Raw genomic sequence first — 24,596 nt, 5'->3', positions numbered from 1 at the left:
GAAGTGGAGACTGAGTAAAAATTAGGAGAAATGAGTGGGTGTGGGAAAGTTCCTTGAAGAAAGTTTTCTTGTAAAAAGGACCAAAGGCACCAAAAAAAGTGTGGGCTCCAGGAAGCTGAAAGGCTATTTTTCTGGAGTGTGATGAGTAAAGGGAGAAGGAAATGGCACCCCACTCCAGTCTGCTTGCCTGAAGAATCCCAGGGACGGAGGAGCCTGGTGGGCTGCCGTCTGTGGGGTTGCAGAGAGTCAGATATGACTGAAGCGACTTAGCAGCAGCAGCAGCAGCAGTGAGTAAAGAATGGCATCAGATGAGTAGAAAAGGTGGAAGGGGGCCAAAGTATGCAGGAAGCTTAAGGGCACGTTAAGGATCTGGGTTTTACTCTCAATACACTGCATAGACACTGAAAGATTGTGAGGAGGAAGGGAGAGGATTTCATTTACTTTTTAAGATCATTCTGGCTGCTGTGTAGAAAATGATTAAATGGGGGCAAAGATGGAAGAATGGAGAGTAGTCCGGAAGCTACTGAAATGAATGAGGTAAGAGAGGGTGGGGCTAGGTCTAAGGAGGTGGAAACGCAGGATCAAAGGATATGTTAGAGGCAGAAATGTCAGGACTTGGTGATGAACTGATGAGGTAAATGCAACTTTCAGTCACTATCTGCAAGAAAACATGGGTGTGAAAAATATCACTGATCAAGTGATTGCCTCAGGGAATAAAAACCTGGGACAAGTATAGGAAAGGTTAGTCCATAACCAGAGGGAAAATGTATATATGTAATTATCAAAGGCTTTTTTTAATCCATAATTCTATCACGTAGAGATAATCATGACTAACATTAGGATATTTACTACTTGTCATCTTTTTACACACATGCTTATGGTTTTGTTCCAAACATTCATCTTTTATTAAACCCTCTCCAAATATTTACAGTCTGCTATATTCGAAGCCCTTCTAGCACTGACAGTACATCAGTTGGTTAGGACGAAGCTCCTGTCCTCTTGAATTCAAGAGAGAAAGGAAACAAAACCACAAAATGGTAAAGGACTGACATGTTCTAGGAAAATTAAGAAGCAACTTGGTATCACACCTGCATGTCCGTGGAATTCTTCAGGCCAGAATACTGGAGTGGGTAGCCTTTCCCTTCTCCAGGGGATCTTCCCAACCCAGGAATCGAACCAGGGTCGATCCTTCAGGCAGATTCCTTATGAACTGAGCTATCAGGCAAAGAATCAGAATATAATGCCCACTTTTATATAGTTTTACTGGAACATGTGCTGTGCTCAGTCACTCGGTCACGTCCGACTCTTTGTGGCCCCGTGGACTGTAGCCCACCAGGCTCTTCTGTCCATGGGATTCTCTAGGCAAGAACACCAGAGTGGGCTGCCATTTCCTTCTCCAGTTATCTTTCCAATCCAGAGAGTGAAGCCCGGTCTCCCACATTGTAGGCAGATTCTTTACTGAGCCAGCAGGGAAACCCCTGACCATACCCATTCTTTTACCTATTGTCCATGGTTGTTTTCATATTAAAATGCCAAGGTTGAGTCGTTTTGTGCAAAGTCTGAAGTATTTACTATGTGTATGTGGCTCTGAAGCTTGCTAATCCTTGGTCTATGCCTTTATATAGTCTTATACAACACTATTTTCTTTTTAGCTAAAGTGTAGTTGATTTACAGTGTTGTGCCAATTTCTACTGTACAGCAGAGTGATTCAGTTATATATATATTTAATATTCTTTTCCATTATGGTTTACCATAGGATACTGACTGTAGTTCTCTGTGCTATACTGTAGGACTTGGTTATTTATCCATTCCATGTATAATACCTTACATCTGCTAACCCCAACCTCTCACTCCATCCCTCCCCCAACCTCTTCCCCCTTGGCAACCACAAGTGTTCTCTATGTCCATGAGTCTGTTTCATAGATAGGTTCATTTATATCATATTTTATATTCCACATATAAGTGATATCACACAGTATTTGTCTGACTTCACTGACTGTAATAATTTCTAGTTGTATCCATGTTGCTGCAAATAGCATTATTTCATTCTTTTCTAATGTCTGAGTAGTACCTCAGTATATGTATATGTGTATGTACCACATCTTTATCCATTCATCTGTTGATGACTATTGTGAATAGTGCTGCTATGAACGCAAGGCTGCATGTATCTTTTGGATTAGTTTTGTCTGGATATATATTATTGTAAGGAACGGGACTGTTAGATCGTATGGTAATTCTATTTCTAGTTTTATGAAGACTCTCCACACTGTTTTCCACAGTGGCTGTACCAACTTATATTCTCACCAACAGAAAACATCATGTTAATAGCTATTTAACATCATGTTAATAGCTGTTTAGTATTCTATTTAAATGCTTAGCAGGATTTCGCTAATTTCTAAGAACCCAACTGGTGAATCCTTTTTGTAACAAGCAAACCAAGATGGAGGCGATAAGCCCTGTGAAGGATAAGTGATAAGGGAGAAAGTGTTACCTTGCCCGTGAGGTGCAGGTGCTGACACAGAGCTGTTTGCCAGGCACAGACCCAGTCGGGATCCTTCAGGTCACAGTAGCAGTAATAAAGTAGCACCTCTCCTTCATCGTTGCCCTGGCCACTATAAAAAGAAAACCATGGGGAAAGAGCAAATGAGTCACTAGCATGAAGAGGCTGCAATTCATAAAGCAGATTCAGGCACAGTCAAGAGGGAAGGCCTACTGGAGCGACTCGTGCCTGCCCTGGCTCCTAACTATCATTCTTCTCCTGGGTTGAGAAGCAACTCTGGTCTGTATTTGCTCTAAAGAAGACAATACCTGCACCAAACTCCTTCCTTTCTAAAAAGTGAGCTTACTTTGATTTCCTTGTTTAATCATCATATCCATGAAACAGGTATTAATAACTCCTTTTTAAATTTGAGTCCATTCTGGCTTATCCTCTAAGAAAAGGCAGTATCTGTTTTGAATCTCTCTGTACAAAATGGTTTCACTTTCATTTTTTCATGTAATCCTCTTACCCATGAGACAGGTTATTATCATCACCATTTTATAGCTCAGTGAACTGAGCCCAGTTCATCCGGCATGAAACAGATGCAAAGTGACAGTCAGGACGGAACACTAGTCTTCCGACACTAGAATCCACACTCTTCCCACTGCACGGTGCTTTAACTAACTAGCCATGGAGAAGGAAATGGCAACCCACTCCAGTATTCTTGCCTGGAGAATTCCATGGATGGAGGAGCCTGGTGGGCTACAGTCCATGGGGTCGCAAAGAGTCGGACACAACTGAGCGACTTCACTCACTCACTCACTCATGGGCCCTGGGTGGGTGTCTTATCCCTGAGCCTTGATTTCCTCAACTGTAAAACCAGAGGAGTGACATAAAGTGCTTTCTCAAAGTGTGCTCTGAAGCTGTTCCATGAAATCACCTGTCTGAGAAATCCTGCAGACAGTATCTCCCTCTTTGAAAGTCACAGTGAAAGCCCCTCATATATCGAAGGCTCTGGGAAGCTCTGTAAAAAACAAACATTTTAACCTAATGTCTCCCCAATTTAATTGTCTTTAGCACCTCTTTTCAATACCTGAGAGCACCCTCCAGAGCTAGTGCTGCAGAGATATTTTAGAGAATGCAGTCATAGATGGTAATTCAGGTCCCACCCAGCTCTGAACTCTGTGACTTTCTCATCAATGCCCTCTTATTTCAGGGCCCAGTCTCCTCTAACACCTGCTTGTCTATTAGTGTATCTGTTTTCCTCTCTCTAAATTCCTATAACAAATTATCGTCTGAGCCACACAATTTTAACTGATAATTGCATAGCTTGCCTTATACGATCTGCTAAATGTTTTGTGTATCCTTTTTGTTTTTCTAAAAAGCAGGTCCATATAGAAATGAAGAGACTACATCTGTATAGCACTTTACAGTTCATGTGAGCTCTTACCATCATCATTTTATATAATTCCTAGAGCACTTCTGTGAGGTAGGCAGAGCAGGCATCATTTCCAGTTTTAGAGGTACGGATGTAAAGGTATGAAGAATTTAGTGACTAGCTCAAGTCTAACTCCAAGTTCAGTTCTCTTTCTTTCCCTTCTTTCTGATAAGCAAAAGGAACTGGTATTAAGACCAGTGACAAAAGTGTATCAAATGTGGGCATTTTCTATTCACTGAATAGTTTAGGAATTCCTTGAAGTCAGAACTCTGTCCTCTACAATTAACATAATATTATGATGCGGTGAGGTTTTCAAAGGCAGATCTAAACTTCTAACCCTATGCCTTAGTTCTAAAAGTTAATTTACTTTCTAAAACATATTCAGCTCAGAAAACCGCATCTGGTAATAAAAACCCCTTTCTAAGCTGACACTTTGTAATCATGAACATCTCTGGGCCTTCCGACTTCTCTTTGGAAATACCATTTTCTGTTCTTTACCTCTCCCGAAAGAAGTAAAGACATAGGGTGGCTTCCCAGATACCTAGAGTGCACTGCCAGCTGCGTGGGTATACGCTACTGCATAGGCTGTGGTCTTCTATGACACACAGAACATGTTTATCGGCCTAGCTTAGGCAGTAGAGAAATTCTGTGCCTTAAGGATCTGCCATTTTAGTGGACGGGTGGTATCTCATTCCAACTAGAAAAACATTATTCAATGAAACAAAAGGTACAGAATGAAATTCTTACCTTATCAGCTCATCAGGGTTAAAGCAGCTTATATCAGGGAGCCAAGTAGACACTTCTTGGTTATGGGTAAGGTCCTCTTTGAAAGGGTTCCGTTTGTCTGCAGACTCAAGACTCTTGGAGGTGCTTGATATCACAGCCAGCTGCCTTAGAACAGAAGCAGTCTCATGGCAAATCTCATCAGCATGTTGTGTTGCCACGTGTCTGTGGATGCTGGTTGGATCTGTAAATAGTTGCTGACAGCATTTCCACCATTTTTCTTTACATTCACAAGGAGGTGCTGGAACTTCTTTAGTTTTAACGAAAAGGGCAAATGCCTGCAATTACATTTCAAATATGTCACTAGTAAATAACCTCAGGTTTTAGGTTAGAATGAAAGTCTCAGTGAAATTTTTTCCATAGCGGTTTCTAGCTTTAGGTCCTACAATTCTGCAGAACTTCCTGAGATTGAACTTCCTCCAAAAAGGAAATGGTCAAAGAAATTATGGAATATACTTACTGTGGAATATTAAGCAGCTAGTTTCAAACTACATGGGAAAATATTTATGGTATAATGTTAAATGGAAAAAATTGAATAAAATTTCCTTATATCATGTAATCTCAATTACATAAAAAAGTACATTGAGGGACTTCCTGGTGATCCAGTGGCTGAGAAGCCACCTTCCAGTGTAGGGAACCCTGGTCTGATCCTTGGTCCAGGTACTAAGGTCCCATGGGCCATGGGACAACTGAGCCCACTGAGCCTGTGTGCTCTAGAGCCACAAGCCACAGTGAAAATCCCGCATGTCCCAACTAAGACCCAGTGCAGCCAAATAAATAAAATTTTTAAAATATATTGAAAAGCATGGAAAGAAATGTACCAAATGTTTTGATCTGGTTTTTGGAAGATAATTTTATTGTTATTATAAAGAGGATTTAGGCAAATTGTTAAAAAAAAATTAAACAGAAGAGAAAATTATAAATGTACCATAATTCTTATAACTAATTCTAATTGAATGAGCGTTTTTGGTTTCCAATATTTGCAATTGTAAGCAATGGTGAAGGAGCATGTCAGCATAAATCTTTGTATACTTCTTTAACCATCTACTTAGAATAAATATTTAGAAGAAAATTTTGGAGGTGAAGAAGCATACATTTTAAACTGTGATTAAGTAATGACTACCTGAAAAATCATTACCAATTTACACATTCAGCAGCAGTGCATGAGGATTCCATTTTATTCACAGCGTTTTATCAGTATTAAATTTTTTGTAGTCAGTATTTTCAATTTTGACCCAAATAAAAACCAAATACCCTGTTTTTATTTTCCAATCTTTGATTAGCAGTAAGGTTGAATATTTTTCATAATGATTCTATGTTCTAGTTTGCCTGTTCACACCTGTTGCCTATTTTTCTACTGTGGCATTTATCTTATTGATTTGTAAGTAGTTTTAGTGACCTTTTATTGATCATAGTTATTCAGATTTGTTTCTCTGCTTGTCATTTGTTTTTCAACTTTGTTTATGGTGTTTTTTGATGTCAAAATTGAAGTTTATACATTATGGTACGGTTTATGGCATCTAGGATTATCAGTGTTTCAAGATATTTTCCCTCTTGGTTTCTAGAAAGGTATTAATATTTTTACATATATACATATACATACACACATACACACATAGTGCTTATATATATAGTTTAAAATTGTTTAAAATATATAAATAAGAATTTATATTAATGTAATATTTAAACAATTTTCTCAATGCATCTGAAGACTACTGTAAAGCATCCAAAATTGGGCACTCTGAAGAATAATAATTATAAATATGGAGCATCATTTTTAGATCTTCCTCAGTCTGTACACAACCATATCTGGATTGTCCCAGACTGAAGCAGGATGGGGTCGTCTGAAATTACACTGGAGGGTACTTTTTAGCCTCTCGTGCAGTTGATCATTCTGTATAGGCCAAAAAAAAAAAAAAGAGCAGTATGTCAACTTGAGTGCTTCTTTGTATTATACTTAGAATTTCAAATCTTGTTCTCTAATTGAGGGTACTATGAAGGAAACACTTAGAAGGAGAGAAGAATACTTTTTACAAGGAACAGCCTGAGCACTACACAGTTATTTCAGTTGGCAATTACTGTACATCAATAATTACTATGACTATTAGTTTATATATAAATGAAAGGTATTGCATCCAAAGCCTCATTAGCATCATTGAGGCCTTAAGAAGTCATGATCCTTAAAAAAATGCAGTATATAATCTGAATATTTTTTTCTTCTTTCCTCCCTTCTTCCTTCATCCAAAGTCTTCAGGCAGGCCTGAGTGAGGTGGGAGGCCCAGTGTGAATGTGGCCTGCCACTGGTCTTTTAGGGCCTTTTGAACAAGGCACTGAGGATTCAGCAGCAGTCAGGGCCCATGTGGGGTCTGCTCAGGAGAGAGAGGTAGGCCAGAGCTAGGAAGGTAGCTAAGAGCGGGTGAGGCCTGTGAGGGGAAGGCAGGCCCTGATGGAGGAGGCAGCTTGGCAGAGGGGGAAGACTGACTGCGTACAGGGGAATAAGCAATTAAGTATACATACTGGGACTAAAGAGAGCTAGGTTTGCCATCAAACTTCATCACATAGGGGATGATGAATAAACCTGGTGATATGGGAACAGAACTGAAGGGGAATAAGCAATTAAGTATACATACTGGGACTAAAGAGAGCTAGGTTTGCCATCAAACTTCATCATATAGGGGATGATGAATAAACCTGGTGATATGGGAACAGAACTGAAGGTTCTGTGAGTATGAACTCATCTGGTTTATACTGATATGAAAGTAAATATAAAAGTATGATATTTAGAAATGTATGTTTTTCGTCTAGATAGATTCTTAGCTCTATCCACCATCTATTCTTAGCTCTGTCCACCAGATGTCCTGAGGGAAGGAGCACCTTAGTAGAAGTGAGTTTATCTAGCCCCTTGGTTTTGGTTTTCCACTAGTGTTCCTTGAAGAAATGTCTGACTCCAGGGATGAGACAGAGAAAATGACCCTGAAACATCTTGTTAAATCAGAAAGTAAGGAAATGCTCAAAGAATCATGGGGGCAAGTCAAAAAGACATAGATACTAGCCAGAATCCCAGCCAAATCTGAGATGATCTGAGAATCAAAATAAAAAATGATGATAATGGAGTATTGCCCACTGAATAAAATGGAATTCTTAAGTACATACTGATACAAATAAATTGGGAGCAAAGAAAGCTCTTCCTTACAGAAGACTGCCAAGTAAGAAATATAGAAGGAATGAAGCAATCAGAAAGTCACCATTTAGAAATCATCACAGTAATAGTCAACTGAAGCAAAGAAACACCAATGGATCTAAAACTAGTAGATGAAAGTTCATTGTGAAAGAGGCTATTTACATAGTCTCAGACTATTTTCCGTCAAATACTGAATAACTAAAAGGGAAAAAAGAATAATTTTAAAGCAAAGAAATCTGACAAGGCACTTCCTTAATTGGGTACCAATTAACATCGCCAGTAACAGGATAAATTGGCACTGTGATTGCCTGACAGAATGCAGCCAAATGAACACAGTGTCTCTTGTGGGGCAGTCTTGTTAACAAAAACCATAACTTGAATCTAATCACAAAGAAACGAGTGAAAAATCATGAGAGATGTCCTACACGTTACTATCACCATCTAAAAAGTCATGGTCATGATTTCAGGGAAAAAAAATGAAACAGTGGTCCAGATTGAAGACTTTTGAGACATAACAACTAAACACGTGACCTCAGAGTAGATCTATAAAAGCCATTTGAGGCCACTGATGAGACACGAATGGAGCTGCTGGGCAAAAGGGACTGTCTGTAGAATTCTGGCAGCTTTTCTCTAGGTTTGAAATTATTGCAAAACAGCAACAAAACGTCTGTATCCTTTGGGTTTCATTTTCAAGGAAGGAGGTAAGAAAACTAAGTCTCAACTATATTTCTTTAGTCAAGTCATTTTCCTTTGAGCTTCAGCAGGAGGAGAAGGGTTTAGTCAAGGCCCAGAGGAGCAGCATCCATCTACCACACTGTAAGCCAATTCTTGGTGGCCTGCAGCATTCCAAGCCACTCTATTCCTTCTCCCCGCCAGCTGGGCCGGACCCGGGGTCTGAGACAGCAGCTGCCCTGGCACCTGTCTGTTCTCCTATGACTGAGGCTCCTGGGACTCTTCCCATAACCCCAGGTGGGAAAAGGAATCGAGCCCATCTATCTAGAATCTGTCAAGTACTCCAACGTAAATTAGGTGTTTCCGAGCCATACCTTCCTATGATCCTCCTTCGCTTGGCACTAAACTAAGATTAACTAAGAACTGGTTAATCACTGGACACAGTGCCCACCATGATGCAGTCTTTCTCTGGTAAAGCAAAGGTCCCAAGTGCCAAATGTGGCCAGACCTGACTAGAACTCACGGTGAGTGTGGCAGCAGCCTGGTGTCCCCCAGCGCTCCACCCCCTGGAGGGCAACCTTGATGAGTTACTTCTGGACATATCTGCATTAACTGCACCTACATGATCCTGAAACATCAACAGCAGTTTTACCTTTTTCTTTGCGAATGAGTATTTCTTCTTGGTACTGACATCTAACTCTGCTTTGAGACTGCTACTGGGATTGATAAGACTTGTGTCTTTCAAATCCAGGTCTGAAAACCTTAAAACACAGGCCTCCAGGTCATCATCTCCTTGGTCTGGTGAAGTGGAAGAAGGCATCTGGTTTGGCTCCAGCCGTGGGGTAGGTTCCTTTCTGCTATCACCTAGGAAGTAAGCAAGGGAAAAACAACAACATCCAAGTCTTTGATTACTACTTGAAGTAAATCAGTCATCCAAATGAGCATGGCCCAGTAGCCCAAGCTATCCATTCATTTACTTGTTCATCTAAGAAATATTTATTTAGCACCAACTCTATGCCCTGCACTGTTCTAAGCCCTGAAGATGAAGTAGTGAAAGAAACAGAGAAGGTCTCTTCTTTCTTAGAGCTTACTTTCCAGTGGGGAGAGAGAGGAGGGAAATAAATGAATCAAACTGCTTTTTTTAAAGAAAGTCAGATGGTAGAAAGGGCTATGAAGACATATAAGCAAGGTAAGGAGACAAGAGTGATGGAAGGACTCTTTAGAACTCAGAGGGTAGTCCAGGTCTTTCTGAGGCAGAAGCATTTCAGCAGAAACCTGAATTAGAGGGTAAGCCATGCCAACATTTAGGGGAAAACACACCAAAAAAAAAAATTCCAGGTGCAACCAAAATCAACCAAGCTGTGTGTTAGTACCTTTAATTCAGAGAAGGCAATGGCAACCCACTCCAGTACTCATGCCTGGAAAATCCCATGGATAGAGGAGCCTGGTAGGCTACAGTCCATGGGGTGGTGAAGAGTCAGACACGACTGAGCGACTTCACTTTCACTTTTCACTTTCATGCACTGGAGAAGGAAATGGCACCCCACTCCAGTGTTCTTGGCTGGAGAATCCTAGGGACGGCGGAGCCTGGTGGGCTGCCATCTATGGGGTCGCACAAGGTCGGACATGACTGAAGTGACTTAGCAGCAGCAGTACCTTTAATTATAAATACTTTTCTCTTTTGTCCCCTAATTTTTGAGCTGGTCAAATTCCCTTCGAGAGCCTCATTTTAATGAGTCAAACTTACACTTTGTATCACTCAGTCATGTCTGACTCTTTGCGACCCCATGGACCATACAGTCCATGGAATTCTCCAGGCCAGAATACTGGAGTGGGTAGCCATTCCCTTCTTCAGGGGATCTTCCCAACCCAGGGATGGAACCTAGGTCTCCCGCATTGCAGGCGGATTCTTTACCAGCTGGGCTACCAGGGAAGCTCAAAGAAATGAGCCAAAAGAAATATACAAACTGCTACCATGGCCAAATCTTGTCAAAAGGAACACGGTACACCAACATGATGCATTCTTTTGTAAAGCAAATGTTACAAGTAATAAGTGTTAAGAATAACAAGACTAGGGAAAGTGTGGGCTTTGGACTGTGATGCAGCTGGGTGCAAGTAAGTGAACCTGGGCAGGATATTTACCTTCTCTGAGTTCTAGTGCCCAAAAGCGTAAAATGGGGATGACAGTAGCTACCCTGCAGGACTGTGGTGAGGGCTAGGAAGCTGTTCAAATGCAACTGTTAAAACCAAATTCTTGCTCCTCCTCAGTCTTCCTTACCTCAGTAAACAACAATTCTATTTTCCTGTTACTCAGACAAAAACTTTGGGATTCTCATTTCCTTATTTTTTCAGATGACTGAAAAGCTTATCAACTCTGCTTTTGAAATACAATCACATCAGACCACAATGCACCACCTTCACTACCAGCCTCCTTCAAGCCATCATTTGACTGAATTACTACAGTTGCCCGACTTCCCTGTTCCTGTAGAAGCCACAGAGGTAACTCTGAAAAATTTTGATTTATTTTACTTTTAGCTGTGCTAGGTCTTTGTTGCTGGACGCAGACTTTCTCTAGCTGTGGAGCAGGGGCTTCTCCTTGTGGTGGCTTCTCTTACTGTGGAGCATAGGCTCTAAGCCCCCAGGCTTCAGTAGTTGTGGCTTGCCGAGCTCTAGATCTCAGAGCTCAGTAAACTTACACAGGATTTAGTTGCCCCACGTGGCATATGATATCTTCCCGGACCAGTGATGGAACCCATGTCCCCTCAATGGCAGGTGGATTCTTAACCAACAAGGAAGTCTCAGAGGAAACTATTAAAAAATAAGTCAGATTGCCCTCCAAAAGCTTCTAAATGTACCAGGATAAAGTCCAAGGTCCTTACAAAGCCCCAACTACCACCTCCCTAATCTCATCTTCTCCAGCTTTTACTCACTACCTGATTGCATTGTTTGCTGGTTCCTGAATGAGTCATCATCACTAAGAAAGCAGGAGTTTTCTTTTGTTCACCTCTGCATCCAGAAAACTGCCTGGCACATAACATATATAATATATTTGTTGAACGAAGTAAGAGTGATTGGGTGGCCAGGGAAGACTTCACTAAGGGTCCCATGTTTGAACTGAGACAAGGAGCCATCCATGCAGATTTAGGAGCAGATTCTCCAGGCAAAGGAAATAGTATAAATTCCTCAGGTGGTAAACAGCTTGACTTACTGCAGGTGTAGGACGTGAGAGTGGTTGGAATACAGTGATGAGAGTAAAACCCTGTAGAAGAGGTTATGGAGTTTACAATAGAAAGTCATTGGAGAGCTGTAAACAAAGGAGTAACGTGATCTGATTCTGATCTGTTCTGAAGATAGAGCCAGCAGGGTTTCCCGGTAGATTGTTCTTTAGGAAAAGGACCTAAGAATGACTCCTATCCATGTTTTTGGATTAAGCAGTAGAATGGATGGTGCTATTTACTGAAATGGGTAAGACTGAAGGAAGAACATTCAGGTATGACTTAAATCAAATCCTTTATGATTATACAGTGGAAGTGAGAACTAGATTTAAGGGACTAGATCTGATAGAGTACCTGATGAACTATGGACGGAGGTTTGTGACATTGTACAGGAGACAGGGATCAAGACCATCCCCACGGAAAAGAAATGCAAAAAAGCAAAATGGCTGTGTGAGGAGGCCTTACAAATAGCTATGAAAAGAAGAGAAGCGAAAAGCAAAGGAGAAAAGGAAAGATATAAGCATCTGAATGCAGAGTTCCAAAAGAATAGCAAGGAGAGATAAGAAAGCCTTCCTCAGCAATCAATGCAAAGAAATAGAGGAAAACAACAGAATGGGAAAGACTAGAGATCTCTTCAAGAAAATTAGAGATACCAAGGGAACATTTCATGCAAAGATGGGCTCGATAAAGGACAGAAATGATATGGTAACAGAAGCAGAAGATATTAAGAAGAGGTGGCAAGAATACACGGAAGAACTGTATAAAAAAGAGCTTCACAACCCAGATAATCACGATGGTGTGATCACTCACCTAGAGCCAGACATCCTGGAATGTGAAGTCAAGTGGGCCTTAGAAAGCATCACTATGAACAAAGCGAGTGGAGGTGATGGAATTCCAGTTGAGGTATTTCAAATCCTGAAAGATGATGCTGTCAAAGTGCTGCACTCAATATGCCAGCAAGTTTGGAAAACTCAGCAGTGGCCACAGGACTGGAAAAGGTCAGTTTTCATTCCAATCCCAAAGAAAGGCAATGCCAAAGAATGCTCAAACTACCACACAATTGCACTCATCTCACACACTAGTAAAGTAATGGTCAAAATTCTCCAAGCCAGGCTTCAGCAGTGCATGAACTGTGAATTTCCAGATGTTAAAGCTGGTTTTAGAAAAGGCAGAGGAACCAGAGATCAAATTGCAAACATCCGCTGGATCATCGAAAAAGCAAAAGAGTTCCAGAAAAACATCTATTTCTGCTTTATTGACTATGCCAAAGCCTTTGACTGTGTGGATCACAAGAAACTGTGGAAAATTCTGAAAGAGATGGGAATACAGACCACCTGACCTGCCTCTTGAGAAACCTATATGCAGGTCAGGAAGCAACAGTTAGAACTGGACATGGAACAATAGACTGGTTCCAAATAGGAAAAGGAGTATGTCAAGGCTGTATATTGTCACCCTGCTTATTTAACTTATATGCAGAGTACATCATGAGAAACGCTGGGCTGGAAGAAGCACAAGCTGGAATCAAGATTGCCAGGAGAAATATCAATAACCTCAGATATGCAGATGACACCACCCTTATGGCAGAAAGTGAAGATGAACTAAAGAACCTCTTGATGAAAGTGAAAGAGGAGAGTGAAAAAGTTGGCTTAAAGCTCAACATTCAGAAAAGGAAGATCATGGCATCTGGTCCCATCACTTCATGGGAAATAGATGGGGAAACAGTGGAAACAGTGACAGACTTTACTTTGGGGGGCTCCAAAATCACTGCAGATGGTGATTGCAGCCATGAAATTTAAACAGTTAGAACTGGACATGGAACAATAGCATACTCCTTGGAAGGAAAGTTATGACCAACTTGGATAGCATATTCAAAAGCAGAGACATTACTTTGCCAACAAAAGTCCATCTAGTCAAGGCTATGGTTTTTCCAGTAGTCATGTATGGATGTGAGAGTTGGACTGTGAAGAAAGCTGAGCGCTGAAGAATTGATGCTTTTGAACTGTGGTGTTGGAGAAGACGCTTGAGAGTCCCTTGGACTGCAAGAAGATCCAACCAGTCCATCCTAAAGGAGATCAGTCCTGGGTGTTCATTGGAAGGACTGATGCTAAAGCTGAAACTCCAATACTTTGGCCACCTCATGCGAAGAATTGACTCATTGGAAAGACCCTGATGCTGGGAGAGATTGGGGGCAGGAGGAGAAGGGGAAGACAGAGGATGAGATAGCTGGATGGCATCACCGACTCGATGGACATGAGTTTAAGTAAACTCCAGGAGTTGGTAATGGACAGGGAGGCCTGACGTGCTGCCATTCATGGGATCGCAGAGTCAGACACGACTGAGCGACTGAACTGAAGGAAGAACAGATTAGGCCAGGAGAGTGAAACAAAAGTTCCATTTCAGAGATGTGAAAATTTCATATGGCTAAGGACCAGGCAGTTAGATACGCAGCCATAGCGCTCACCAGAGATGTCAGAGCGAGGGATATTCAAATACACGTATGGAGGTACACGATAAGTATTGAAAACGTTACTAAAGCAATCACTCGTTCTTTCCTAAACCACAAGTCAGAGGATCGAGAGATCAGATGACGGCCAGAGAGTAACCCTGGAGTAGCTGGCTCACGCTTCGGAGGGTCCTTCTGTCCCCGGGTCGCTGGAGCCGCCTCGCACCCCGGCCTCACCCCGCGCTCCGGGCTTGGCCTAATCTCTCCGCCCAGCTTTCCCCAGCCGGCAAAGGCCGGGAAGTGGGAGAAAGATGAGCACGTACCCGCCCGTCCTGATCCTTTCTCAGATCTCTCTTCACCGAGCAGTCTCCGCCTAGCAATTGCCACCGCTCGCAGCCCTCGCACTCCCAGCCCCCTTCTGTATTTAGGAAGGAACGCCGTACCGCACCTCGCTCCGGAAGTTAGGCCGTTGGCGAAAGGGCCGCCGGGAAAACCCCGCGGAGGCCCCGAGAGAGGGGCTGAAGTGGAGGTGAGGACTAGAGGGTCCCTCCTAGACGACCCGCCTCCGGGCGTGGCTCGCGGCCTGCGGGGTTCGGCCTGGCGGAAGAGGCGGTGCTCTCCGCGTGGCCCCGGAAGGGCTTTCAGCGAAGGCGGGCGAAGGAAGCAGCCAAGAGGGGGAGGTAACCCGAGAGGGTCGCTGCGTGCTGGACTGAAGCCACCGGCCTGGTGAGCTTCCAGAGCCGGCTCTCCTGGATCCGAGCTCGCGGAGCCATCCAGCCATCCTGCCTTGTGCTTCCGGGAGCCGCCGCGACCGACAGCGCCTGCGCGCCGGCCACTCCGCGCGCATCGCCGCTGTCCTCCCGCCAGCCGGCGGCCTGACGGTTCCTGCCGCGCTTCGTGACCGGTGTCTCAGCTCCGCGGAGCACCAGCGTGCGGCATGTCGCGGCGGCGGCACAGCGACGAGAACGATGGTGAGTGCCCTAAGCCCGGCCGCCGAGGCCGCGCTCAGGTGGGCGGAGGTTTGGCTTCCCTGGTGTTCGGGTCTCGAGAGAAGGGACGGGAAGCCCTTCCTCTAGGAGCGTTCAGGGAGCCGCGTAGAGAAGGGGGTGGCACGGCGGGAGTGCGGCCGGGCAACTTTGGGAAAGCCCCTGCTTCCCCCGGTCCCAGTTCCTCAGTCGTTGGCCACGGGGAGGCCTGGTGGACCCCGGTCCCTAGGAACTCTTCAAAATTTGGCTCTTAGCATCGCCGAGCAGGGAATTACACCTGTGTCTGTGCCTCCGCTTCTTAGGGACCTATTCAACCCAGTGTCTCGTTTTGACCCTCAAATTGCACTTAAAAAGGACTCTCAAAAGATGAGAGATCTGCTGAGTCCCGATCTGAGCTTTCTCCTGTTCCCGTCATCCGTCGTCTTGCCTTCTTCCAAGCGATAGGGAAAGAAATCGGTCTTATCCACACCCAAGAGGTCTCTTAAGAAAGAGATGTACGTAGATTGTTGTGTTACATTTTGAGCTGAGTGTAAGCATAGTTCCCTCGTGTAATAGAGTGTTGGAAGACTAACTGGAGAGCTCCTAGAGATTTCGATCAACCATTTGGATGGTTGAGCTCATGGGGATCATGGAGTTGCCATGTAATAAAAACCAAGAATAATTTTGCTAGCTAAAAATAGAAAAGATATTTATCTTGCAAAAATCAGTCAAGAAACAGAAACACATCCAACAAACAGAAAACCTAACAGTTATTGTTACTAATAGTTTAGGGTATTGTTCTTCGAGAAGAGTGTAGTTTGGTGGTTAAGAGGCCAGACTTTGGAATCAGAGGACTTTTCAAAGCCAGACCCTGCTGTTTACTTTGTGATCTTGCCTGGGTTATATTACCTCTTTAAACCTTACTCTCTAACTTAGAAATAATGATACGAACCTTTTGGTTTTGTGAGAGGTAACACATGTAACTAATTGCTCGTGAAGATGTGTATTTTATCACCTGATAATGCTTAAGAGCTGATAATCATTGGCAGATGGTGACTCTAATAAAAAGTACAGAACAAAAAAAATTGAATTAATTTTCTCCACTGACATTTTTCTCTCCTTGAATGTTGGGGTAACTTAGGGGTAGGAGCAGAATCCCACTAATTTAAGGTTTTTTGTTTGGTTTGTTGGTTTGGGTTTTGTTGCTGTCTCTTTTTTTGGCCGTGGTATAAGGATCTTAGTTAGGGTTAGGGATTGAACCTGTGCCCCCTGCAGAGGAAGCACTCAGTCTTAATCACTGGACCACCAGGGATGTCCCCCACTTAGTTTTAATAGTGTATCAGATTTCTCCTAGAGCTTGGCTTGGGAGGATATTCTACCCCAGCCTGCTCACCTCACACCTGAGGTCTACAGTTTTAGTGTAATTAACATGGAGACAGCATTAGCAGTGCCCAGATACCAGTGAAAGCAAGTTGAGAGTTACATTACACAGGTATTCCTATGCTGTATCTTTGATTTTTATTAAACACAACATAATGTACATACAGGGCACAGAAAATAGTTTTCGTGTGCTTTGTATCTGATTTGTTAATTTAATCTCCTGGAAGTCATCGCTTGGGATTTGGAGAACTTGGGTCTTTTAAAGTTCTTCCCATTGTCTTTGTTCTTCTCATGCTTTCTCTACTCTTTCATCATCTCCTTTCTAGGGTATCCCTAAAGGGAGAGAAAATCTTTCCAAGGGGCATCCTGGAGAATTGGATGTAAATTTGTAGAAAAACAACTTTTGCTTTGGTTATTGGGATGCTGGTATAACGTTCTTAGGAGTTAGCTTCTGGCAGCTAAATCACTGTTCATTTGGTGCAGAAATCTCAGAATAAATAAAGACAAAACAAAATAAGGAGTTAATTAAGCAGCGTTTACTATAAATAATTTAGTAGTTGAAGGGCAGTTTATAACCCCTCTTAGATACTACACCAAGTCTGGAGCTTTCGTAAATTGCCACAATTTGGGTAATCATCAGCTAGGGTTTATTCTAAATGGTGATCTGAGTCACATATTTTAGGTAACTTTCTTTTGGTTAAATGCCTACTAAATTTTTTTTTAAACCAGAAATTTTGAAAACTTAAGTATTATAGAAGGCTGTTTTAAAATAGGCCAAATTTTTGTTGTGTTAAATAGATGCATCTAAGCATTTCTGGATTATTGTCAGCTCTTACCAGTCCCTAACTGCCATGACTCTCTGTGTGCTTGACTAGACACAGTAATTTATTCAACAAATATTTAACAGTGCCAGGCACAGTTCTAACTCCTGGCAGTACAGCAGTCGACGATAAAAGGTGCAGTCTCACTTTTACAGGCAGAGAACAATCAAGTAAATACAGTGTATCATATGGTGTTAAGTATGGTGGAGAAAAATAAAACCAGTTAAAGAGGGTAGGGCTCTTGTCAGGGAGGAGTTGCTGTTTTGTATTGGTTTGTCAGTGAAGGCCTCACTGAGAATGGCATCTGATCAAAAACCTGCAGGAGGTGAGGGTGTATTTACATTTGATTAATTAAAAAGTGGGGGAAAGCAGTAGTCTAAGCAAAGGGAGCCTTGAGTGCCAAGGCCTTAAGGCTAGAATAGTCTTGTCATCTTCAAACAGCAAGAAGGCCAGTGTTGCTGTAGTAGAGTGAGAAAGGGGGAGAGTTGTAGGAGATGAGGTCAGAGAGGTAAGGGAGGATCAGCTCACAGATACAACTTAAAACTGTATCTGTTGAGACTTCAGAGTCCAGGATCCAAGGCTATACCCATGAAGCTCACCTGGAGATGGATTTATAGACAGTGAAAATGGAAATAAATGTGTGTGGATATTGGTCCAGTGCTAAAACTGACTCCTTCCTTAGACTCTTTGTAAGAATATCTGAAGCTTTTCAATTATTCTGGATATGCATACAGTAGCTGTTCGATGTATTGTTTTATTCTTGTAAGACAGTATTTATATTGTCCATAACCTTGGCCCAAAACCCCATGTTAGTCCCTTTTAAGCTACTTAGTATTAGATCCTTACCTTTTAGAATGTAACTCTTTTTTTAAATTGATACTTAACTATAGAAAAAATAAATAGAAGTGCAGGGGTTTGTTACTCTGAGGAAGAGTATAGTTTGTTTCAGAAGTGACTTTTATACCTTTACTTTTCCCTTTTCTCTTGTTGGTTTTTTTTACTTTCTCTTTCACATTAGTTGGTTTTTGTTTCCACTTTGTGGGTCTAAAATTTTTTGTAATGCATGTAAATTCTAAATAAGGATATAAAATAATGTAGTATAATGTATCCATATAGAATTAGGATCACCTTACAGGGGGGAAAATTATTTGGCTTATTAAGATTTTTTCTGATAGGTTTTAATAGAGAATTCCTTCTCCTGTACTAACCAAGGGTGTCAGAATGAAGTGCTAATGTGTAACTTTAATTTCCATTGTAAAACTTCTACTTAGGTACTTGTTAATATAAAATCTGTTCTTCTTTTGTGAACTACCTTAGGTATATTTTCTTGAGGATAGGTGAAAATATTCAGCTGATTCCACAAATTGTATTCATTAAGTTTTTATTCTCCTTGCCTGTGATCTTGCCCACGTTCTCTTGAGTTCAGTATCCTATTACTGTGTGTGAGTTCACATGGTGTCTGTTAAGTCCCCCTCCCCCTTATAGTCTCTCCAGTATCAGTTGAGAGTCAGGCATCTTCTACTTCTTAACACTTTCTGCCTCTTATTCTCCAAACATACTAAAAGTGGGAAGAAGAGAGGAAAGAAGAGTTGTAGTTCAGAGATAGGACTGAATACTTGTATTTTCTAGTTTTTCTTCAAAAATCCTGCCTTCTCTCCCCACGGCAGTATCTTCTTCTGTTCATTCTTACAAGAGTGCCTAGGAGGCTGCTTTAAAGCCTGGGGTATGATTCTAAACTGATTTGAAAACAGGCCAGCTGGATGGTTAATTTAGAGATGGTGTGGAGGTGGGATGTGAGTTAGCAAAGTAGATGGGCCAGAAAGAAATGAACAATGGTTAAGGTTTAAAAGGGGAAAAAAAAACTGTTCTGATTCAATTTTTAGCATCTGCATTCTCCTAACCTTACTGGAATCTGATTCTGAAGAACATTTAGTGTATTCTGCTCCCTAGAACATAGTTACTCAACATCAGCACTGCTGCCATTTTGCGCTGGATTATTCTTTGTTGGTGGGAGTTCTCTGAACTGTGGTATGTTTAGTAGAATCCCTGGCCTCTGCCCACTGGAGGCCAGTAGCACTCCCCCCATGTGACAGCTAAAAATGTCTCCAGAGATTGCCAGGTGGCTCCTGGGGGACAAAATCCAACCTAGTTGAGAACCATTGCTCTTGGATACGGCTATTTTAATGTCCTGGCTGATAGCTTATGTAAATGTTCCTTCAAATATGCAATTTTTTTCAGTGAATGAATTCTGAAAATAGAAGTCCTTTTGTGTCGGGTTTGGCTCTTTGGGTGGTGGAACCTTTATGCAGATTCTGTGCCTTCAGCTTGATGTATACTAGAGACTCAGGGTCACTGATACCGTGATACTGCACATGTCCACATCTTTACACAGACGGGTATCTTCAGGAATATGTTGCAACAGTTATGTTGCATGCCTTTTTTTTTTTTTCTTTATCCCTTCCAAACTATACTCGGTGATTACTTAAACTAGATCCTAATGATCACTGAGGGGTTGGGGAGTCAAAGCACACAGTGTTTCGCCCTGTGGCCTTTTATTACACTGACTCCATTTAGATGGTAATCAGTTCAGTTCAGTCACTCAGTCCTGTCCGACTCTCTGCGACCCCATGAAACGCAGCATGCCAGGCTTCCTGTCCATCACCGACTCTCAGAGCTTGCTCAAACTCATATCCATTGAGTCAGTGATGCCATCCAGCCATCTCATCCTCTGTCTTTCCCTCTTCCTCCTGCCTTCAATCTTTCCCAGCATCAGTGTCTTTTCTGATGAGTCAGTTCTTCACATCAAGTGGCCAAAGTACTGGGGTTTCAGCTTCAACATCAATCTTCCAACGAATATTCAGGACTCATTTCCTTTAGGATGGACTGGTTGAATCTCCTTGCAGTCCAAGGGACTCTCAAGAGTCTTATCCAACAACACAGTTCAAAAGCATCAATTCTTCAGCGCTCAGCTTTATAGTCCAACTCTCACATCCAGACATGACTACTGGAAAAACCATAACTTTGACTAGATGGACCTTTGTTGTCAAAGTAATGTCCTTGCTTTTTAATATGCTGTCTCGGTTTGTCATAGCTTTTCTTCCAAGGAGCAAGTGTCTTTTGATTTCATGGCTGCAGTCACCATCTGCAGTGATTTTGGAGCGCAAGAAAATAAAGTCTCTCACTGTTTCCATTGTTTCCCCGTGTATTTGCCATGAGGTGATGGGACTGGATGCCATGATCTTAGTTTTCTGAATGTTGAGCTTAAAGCCAACTTTTTCAGTCTCCTCTTTCACTTTCATCAAGAGGCTCTTTAGTTCTTTTTTGCTTTCTGGCATAAGGGTGGTGTCATCTGTGTATCTGAAATTATTGATATTAATCCTGGCAATATTGATTCCAGCTTGTGCTTCATTCAGCCTGGCATTTTGCATGATGTACTCTGCATATAAGTTAAGTGAGCAGGGTGACAGTATACAGCCTTGACATACTCTTTTCCCAATTTGGAACCAGTCTGTTGTTCCATGTCCAGTTCTAACTGTTGCTTCCTGACCTGCATACAGATTTCTCAGGAGGCAGGTAAGGTGATCTGGTATTCCCATCTCTTTAAGAATTTTCCACAGTTTGTTGTGATCCACCCAAAGTCAATAAAGCAGAAGTAGGTGTTTTTCTAGAATTCCCTTGCTTTTTCTATGATTCAGCGAATGTTGACTATTTGATCTCTGGTTCCTCTGCCTTTTCTAAATCTAGCTTGAACTTCTGGAAGTTCTTGGTTCACATACTGTTGAAGACTAGCTTGGAGCATTATTTTGCTAGCATGTGAGATGAGTGCAATTGTGCAGTAGTTTAAACATTCTTTGGCATTGACTTTCTTTGGAATTGGAATGAAAACTGACCTTTTCCAGTCCTGTGGCCACTGCTGAGTTTTCCAAATTTGCTGGCATATTGAGTGCAGCACTTTCACACCATCATCTTTTTAGGATTTGAAATAACTCAGCTGGAATTCCATCACTTCCACTAGCTTTGTTTGTAGTGATGCTTCCTAAGGCCCACTTGACTTTGCATTCCAGGATTTCTGGCTCTAGGTGAGTGATCACACCATGGTGGTTATCTGGGCCATTAAGATCTTTTTTGTATAGTTCTGTGTATTCTTGCCACCTCTTCTTAATAATATCTTCTACTTCTGTTACGTCCATACCGTTTCTGTCCTTTATTGTGCCCATTTTTGCATGAAATGTTCCCTTGGCATCTCTAATTTTCTTGAAAAGATCTCTAGTCTTTCCCATTCTATTGTTTTCCTCTGTTTCTTTGCATTGATCACTTTGGAAGGCTTTCTTCTCTCTACTTGCTATTCTTTGGAACACTGCATTCAGACAGATATATCTTTCCTTTTCTCCTTTGCCTTTTGCTTCTTTTAATCAGCTTGTGTTCAGGTGGTAGGTACCTGAAGATCATGTCAGACATTGGAAAAGCTTTTAACACTCCATCTTATAATAGCTAGGTGCTGTGTTTTATGGAAATCATTGGGGTTTTTTTCACTGTCAGATGTTCCAGTGGCAAGTAAGTAGTTGTGAACTCTAAAAATGGTTCAGTTCCTCTGGCTGTACAAGTCTGGAGATTAAAAATATAACTTGGTCCTGGGTGACCCTATATCTGCAGATTTTCATCATTAATACTGATCCCTGGTAGAGTTACAGATTATTGCTTGCTTGTTGTCCTAATAATTTAATTGGTGGAAGTGAAAATTGAATTATATTGGGAGAGTGGCCAACACTGTGTGTAGCAACAGCATCATCTTTCATATTTAACACTAGTATTTGAAATTTTTTCAGCCTTATATTATTCTACAAAAGGATGTGAGGTAAGAGTATGAGGTTTTAGACAAAATGGTAAGAGATCACTAACACCAAGACTAAATGATTGATCGTCCAGTACTTAAGGATGACAATCATGTACTTTCTTCCTCACCAGTTATTTGATATCATGCGCAGGACATTTTTTTGAGTATGTCTGCCGATTGTAATTCTCTTTGTTTGGGATAAACCAGACCCTAGTGCCTCTATGGTCTATAGAACCAAAACTGTTCACTGAAGACTTAAGAGCTCAGAAACTTTTGTAAAACTAGTCCTAATATTTTATGCTTCCTTTCCCATCATTTGAAGTTTCTTCTTCTTTTGGTTTTAAACAAAAGCTTACCCCCTCATCAAGTCTTTGCAAATGTTCAGCTTGGTTTTTATACCTATATTTCATCAGTTTACATAATTTTCATTATTAGAATAATGAGTACTACTGACACTGACAGGTTTTAGGAACGAGCGACTGAGGATGATTAAACAACTCAAGCCCTTAAAGAATGGGAACAGCCATGCATGAGTGTTATAGGGAGTTTTCTCACTGCTAGTGACTAGCATGATACGGCACCTTTGCTACCTATCCAAGAAGTGGACAGGGCTGCTGCATTGCATAGTTCTGTGGGGACAGTATTCTCACAGAACTTAAATAATGCCTCTTGGAGTTATGATGCCCCAGGGTATAGAGACTGTTGGTTGTGTCTAGCCTTGTTTATTGATTGTATCTGGCCTTGTCTGAGTTACTAAGCACTTCTGCTGTATGTAAACCGTAGGGCTTCAGGTAGGAAAGATTATAGCACTAAAAAGTTAAAGTTTTTGGTAACAGATTCATCCTGTAATGTTTACTTTTTTACATTCTTGAAACAGGGGGACAACCTCACAAAAGGAGAAAGACCTCTGATGCAAATGAAACTGAAGATCACTTGGAATCTTTAATATGCAAAGTAGGAGAAAAGGTATGATCAAAATAGGTACAGGTTGTGATGGGCTTAGAGTGTTAATTGACTGTGCTTGATTAATTCTGAATCTGAAAACTTGATGGTCTGACTTGTGGTCAAATTTTGTATGGCCATGCATCTGCATCCCAAAGTAGGTGCATATTAAAAGCTTTGGAACGCAGATAGTTAAGAGTTAAATGTTTTTAGTAATTTTCATGGAATTTAAGTCTTAGAGGAGACCTTAGAAAGCAGTCTGCTCAATTTGCAAATGAAGACCATTTGGATACTTGAGGTAGTTTGCCCAGTCATTTAATGAGTGAATTCGTTACAAAAGTATCAGTAGGCAGAGCCTGGGATATCCTCCCACTTCTAATACTTGTTACGCTGCTTTTTAAATTTCATTTGTTTTCTTTACAGGGTTTTCTAAAGAATAATAACAACCTGAATTTATTTATACTAAACTGTCAGAGTGCCTTATGTGTAACTTTTTTATCATCACCTGGAAAATTTTAATGCACTAATTGCTGGGTACCTGATAGATATTTAATATGCTATCCTATCCTCTACAGAGTGCCTGCTCTTTGGAGAGCAACCTAGAAGGCTTGGCTGGTGTTTTGGAAGCTGATCTTCCTAATTACAAGAGCAAGATCTTAAGGCTTCTTTGTACAGTGTATGTATACAAAAGATTTATGAATCCAGGTGATAATGTATTATCTACTCTTAAATGCTTGGGAATGTTCGGAAGATGTGTTTATGTTCCATATCATCTGGTTTCATTCCATGGGGAATTTGTCAGATGAAATGATCTTTGGCCCTTTGGTGAACTCTTAGAGATAAATAGCATGAAAATTGAGCATTTTTTTTGTTTCTTGAATCCTTAGACTCATTTGAGTTGACTGCTTTTTAAGTGAGAAAGCAGACAACTTCACATTTAGCAATCTTCTTTTAAGCACATACAATTAAATGTATATAATAGAGTTTAATTTATATTTGCAATCAGTAATATCAAACAAATTTGAGAACTAGTCAGTCACTCAAGTACTAGCCCTTCTAGAAGGCTGAAGATGCTTTTGGAGCTATGACATAATAGGCATAATCTTTCTCTGAGTTAGGTTAGCTAGAATGCGTATCAGCACTTAATTTGTAAGGACATTAGTGTGGGAAAGTCTCATGTGAGATCATGAAACAGTCTCTCCCAACAGTGGAATTAGCAATCTGGACTTCTTATCACTCAAGTAGACATTGATTACTCTAAACTGTATGCTTTGCAAAGAAGTGGCTATGATTTCTGGATAAAAGAGTCTTCATTATGAAAGTGACTTCGTTGTTAGTTATTTTAAAACAATGTTTTTGTCTAAAATTGCCTACAACTCAGTTTTTAAATTTACAAGTATACCCACAGATTGAAACTATAGGTCGATTTTTAACTTCTCATAA

General features: G+C 41.3%; 2 protein-coding genes across 3 annotated transcripts in view; one reads left to right on the top strand and one right to left on the bottom strand.

The window, feature by feature from the left end:
* TSTD2 (thiosulfate sulfurtransferase like domain containing 2) overlaps positions 1-14,820 on the bottom strand; it is a 28,276-nt gene extending 13,456 nt beyond the window's left edge. Inside the window, exons 1-4 of one of the 2 annotated variants that reach the window (XM_012120651.5) lie at positions 14,660-14,820; positions 9,206-9,417; positions 4,665-4,978; positions 2,492-2,612 (exon numbers count right to left, since the gene is read on the bottom strand). In XM_012120651.5, the coding sequence (XP_011976041.2) occupies positions 2,492-2,612; positions 4,665-4,978; positions 9,206-9,373 (603 nt within the window). In that variant the 5' untranslated portion in view covers positions 9,374-9,417; positions 14,660-14,820. Of the gene's footprint in view, positions 1-2,491; positions 2,613-4,664; positions 4,979-9,205; positions 9,418-14,534 lie in introns of both variants that reach the window. The other variant, XM_004004234.5, reaches the window with a different exon arrangement.
* Positions 14,821-14,842: 22 nt separating this feature from the next.
* The window catches only part of NCBP1 (nuclear cap binding protein subunit 1), a 37,835-nt gene continuing 28,081 nt past the window's right edge, over positions 14,843-24,596 (top strand). Inside the window, exons 1-3 of the mRNA XM_004004233.5 lie at positions 14,843-15,182; positions 23,089-23,177; positions 23,729-23,829. Of these exons, the coding sequence (XP_004004282.1) occupies positions 15,149-15,182; positions 23,089-23,177; positions 23,729-23,829 (224 nt within the window). The 5' untranslated portion in view covers positions 14,843-15,148. The remainder of the gene's footprint in view (positions 15,183-23,088; positions 23,178-23,728; positions 23,830-24,596) is intronic.

This window comes from Ovis aries, chromosome 2 (genome assembly GCF_016772045.2).
Source record: "Ovis aries strain OAR_USU_Benz2616 breed Rambouillet chromosome 2, ARS-UI_Ramb_v3.0, whole genome shotgun sequence".
In the NCBI taxonomy this organism is placed as follows: Eukaryota; Metazoa; Chordata; class Mammalia; order Artiodactyla; family Bovidae; genus Ovis; species Ovis aries.
The sequence above is the reverse complement of the archived record's forward strand: the minus strand, read 5'-3'. Positions and strand labels throughout refer to the sequence as shown.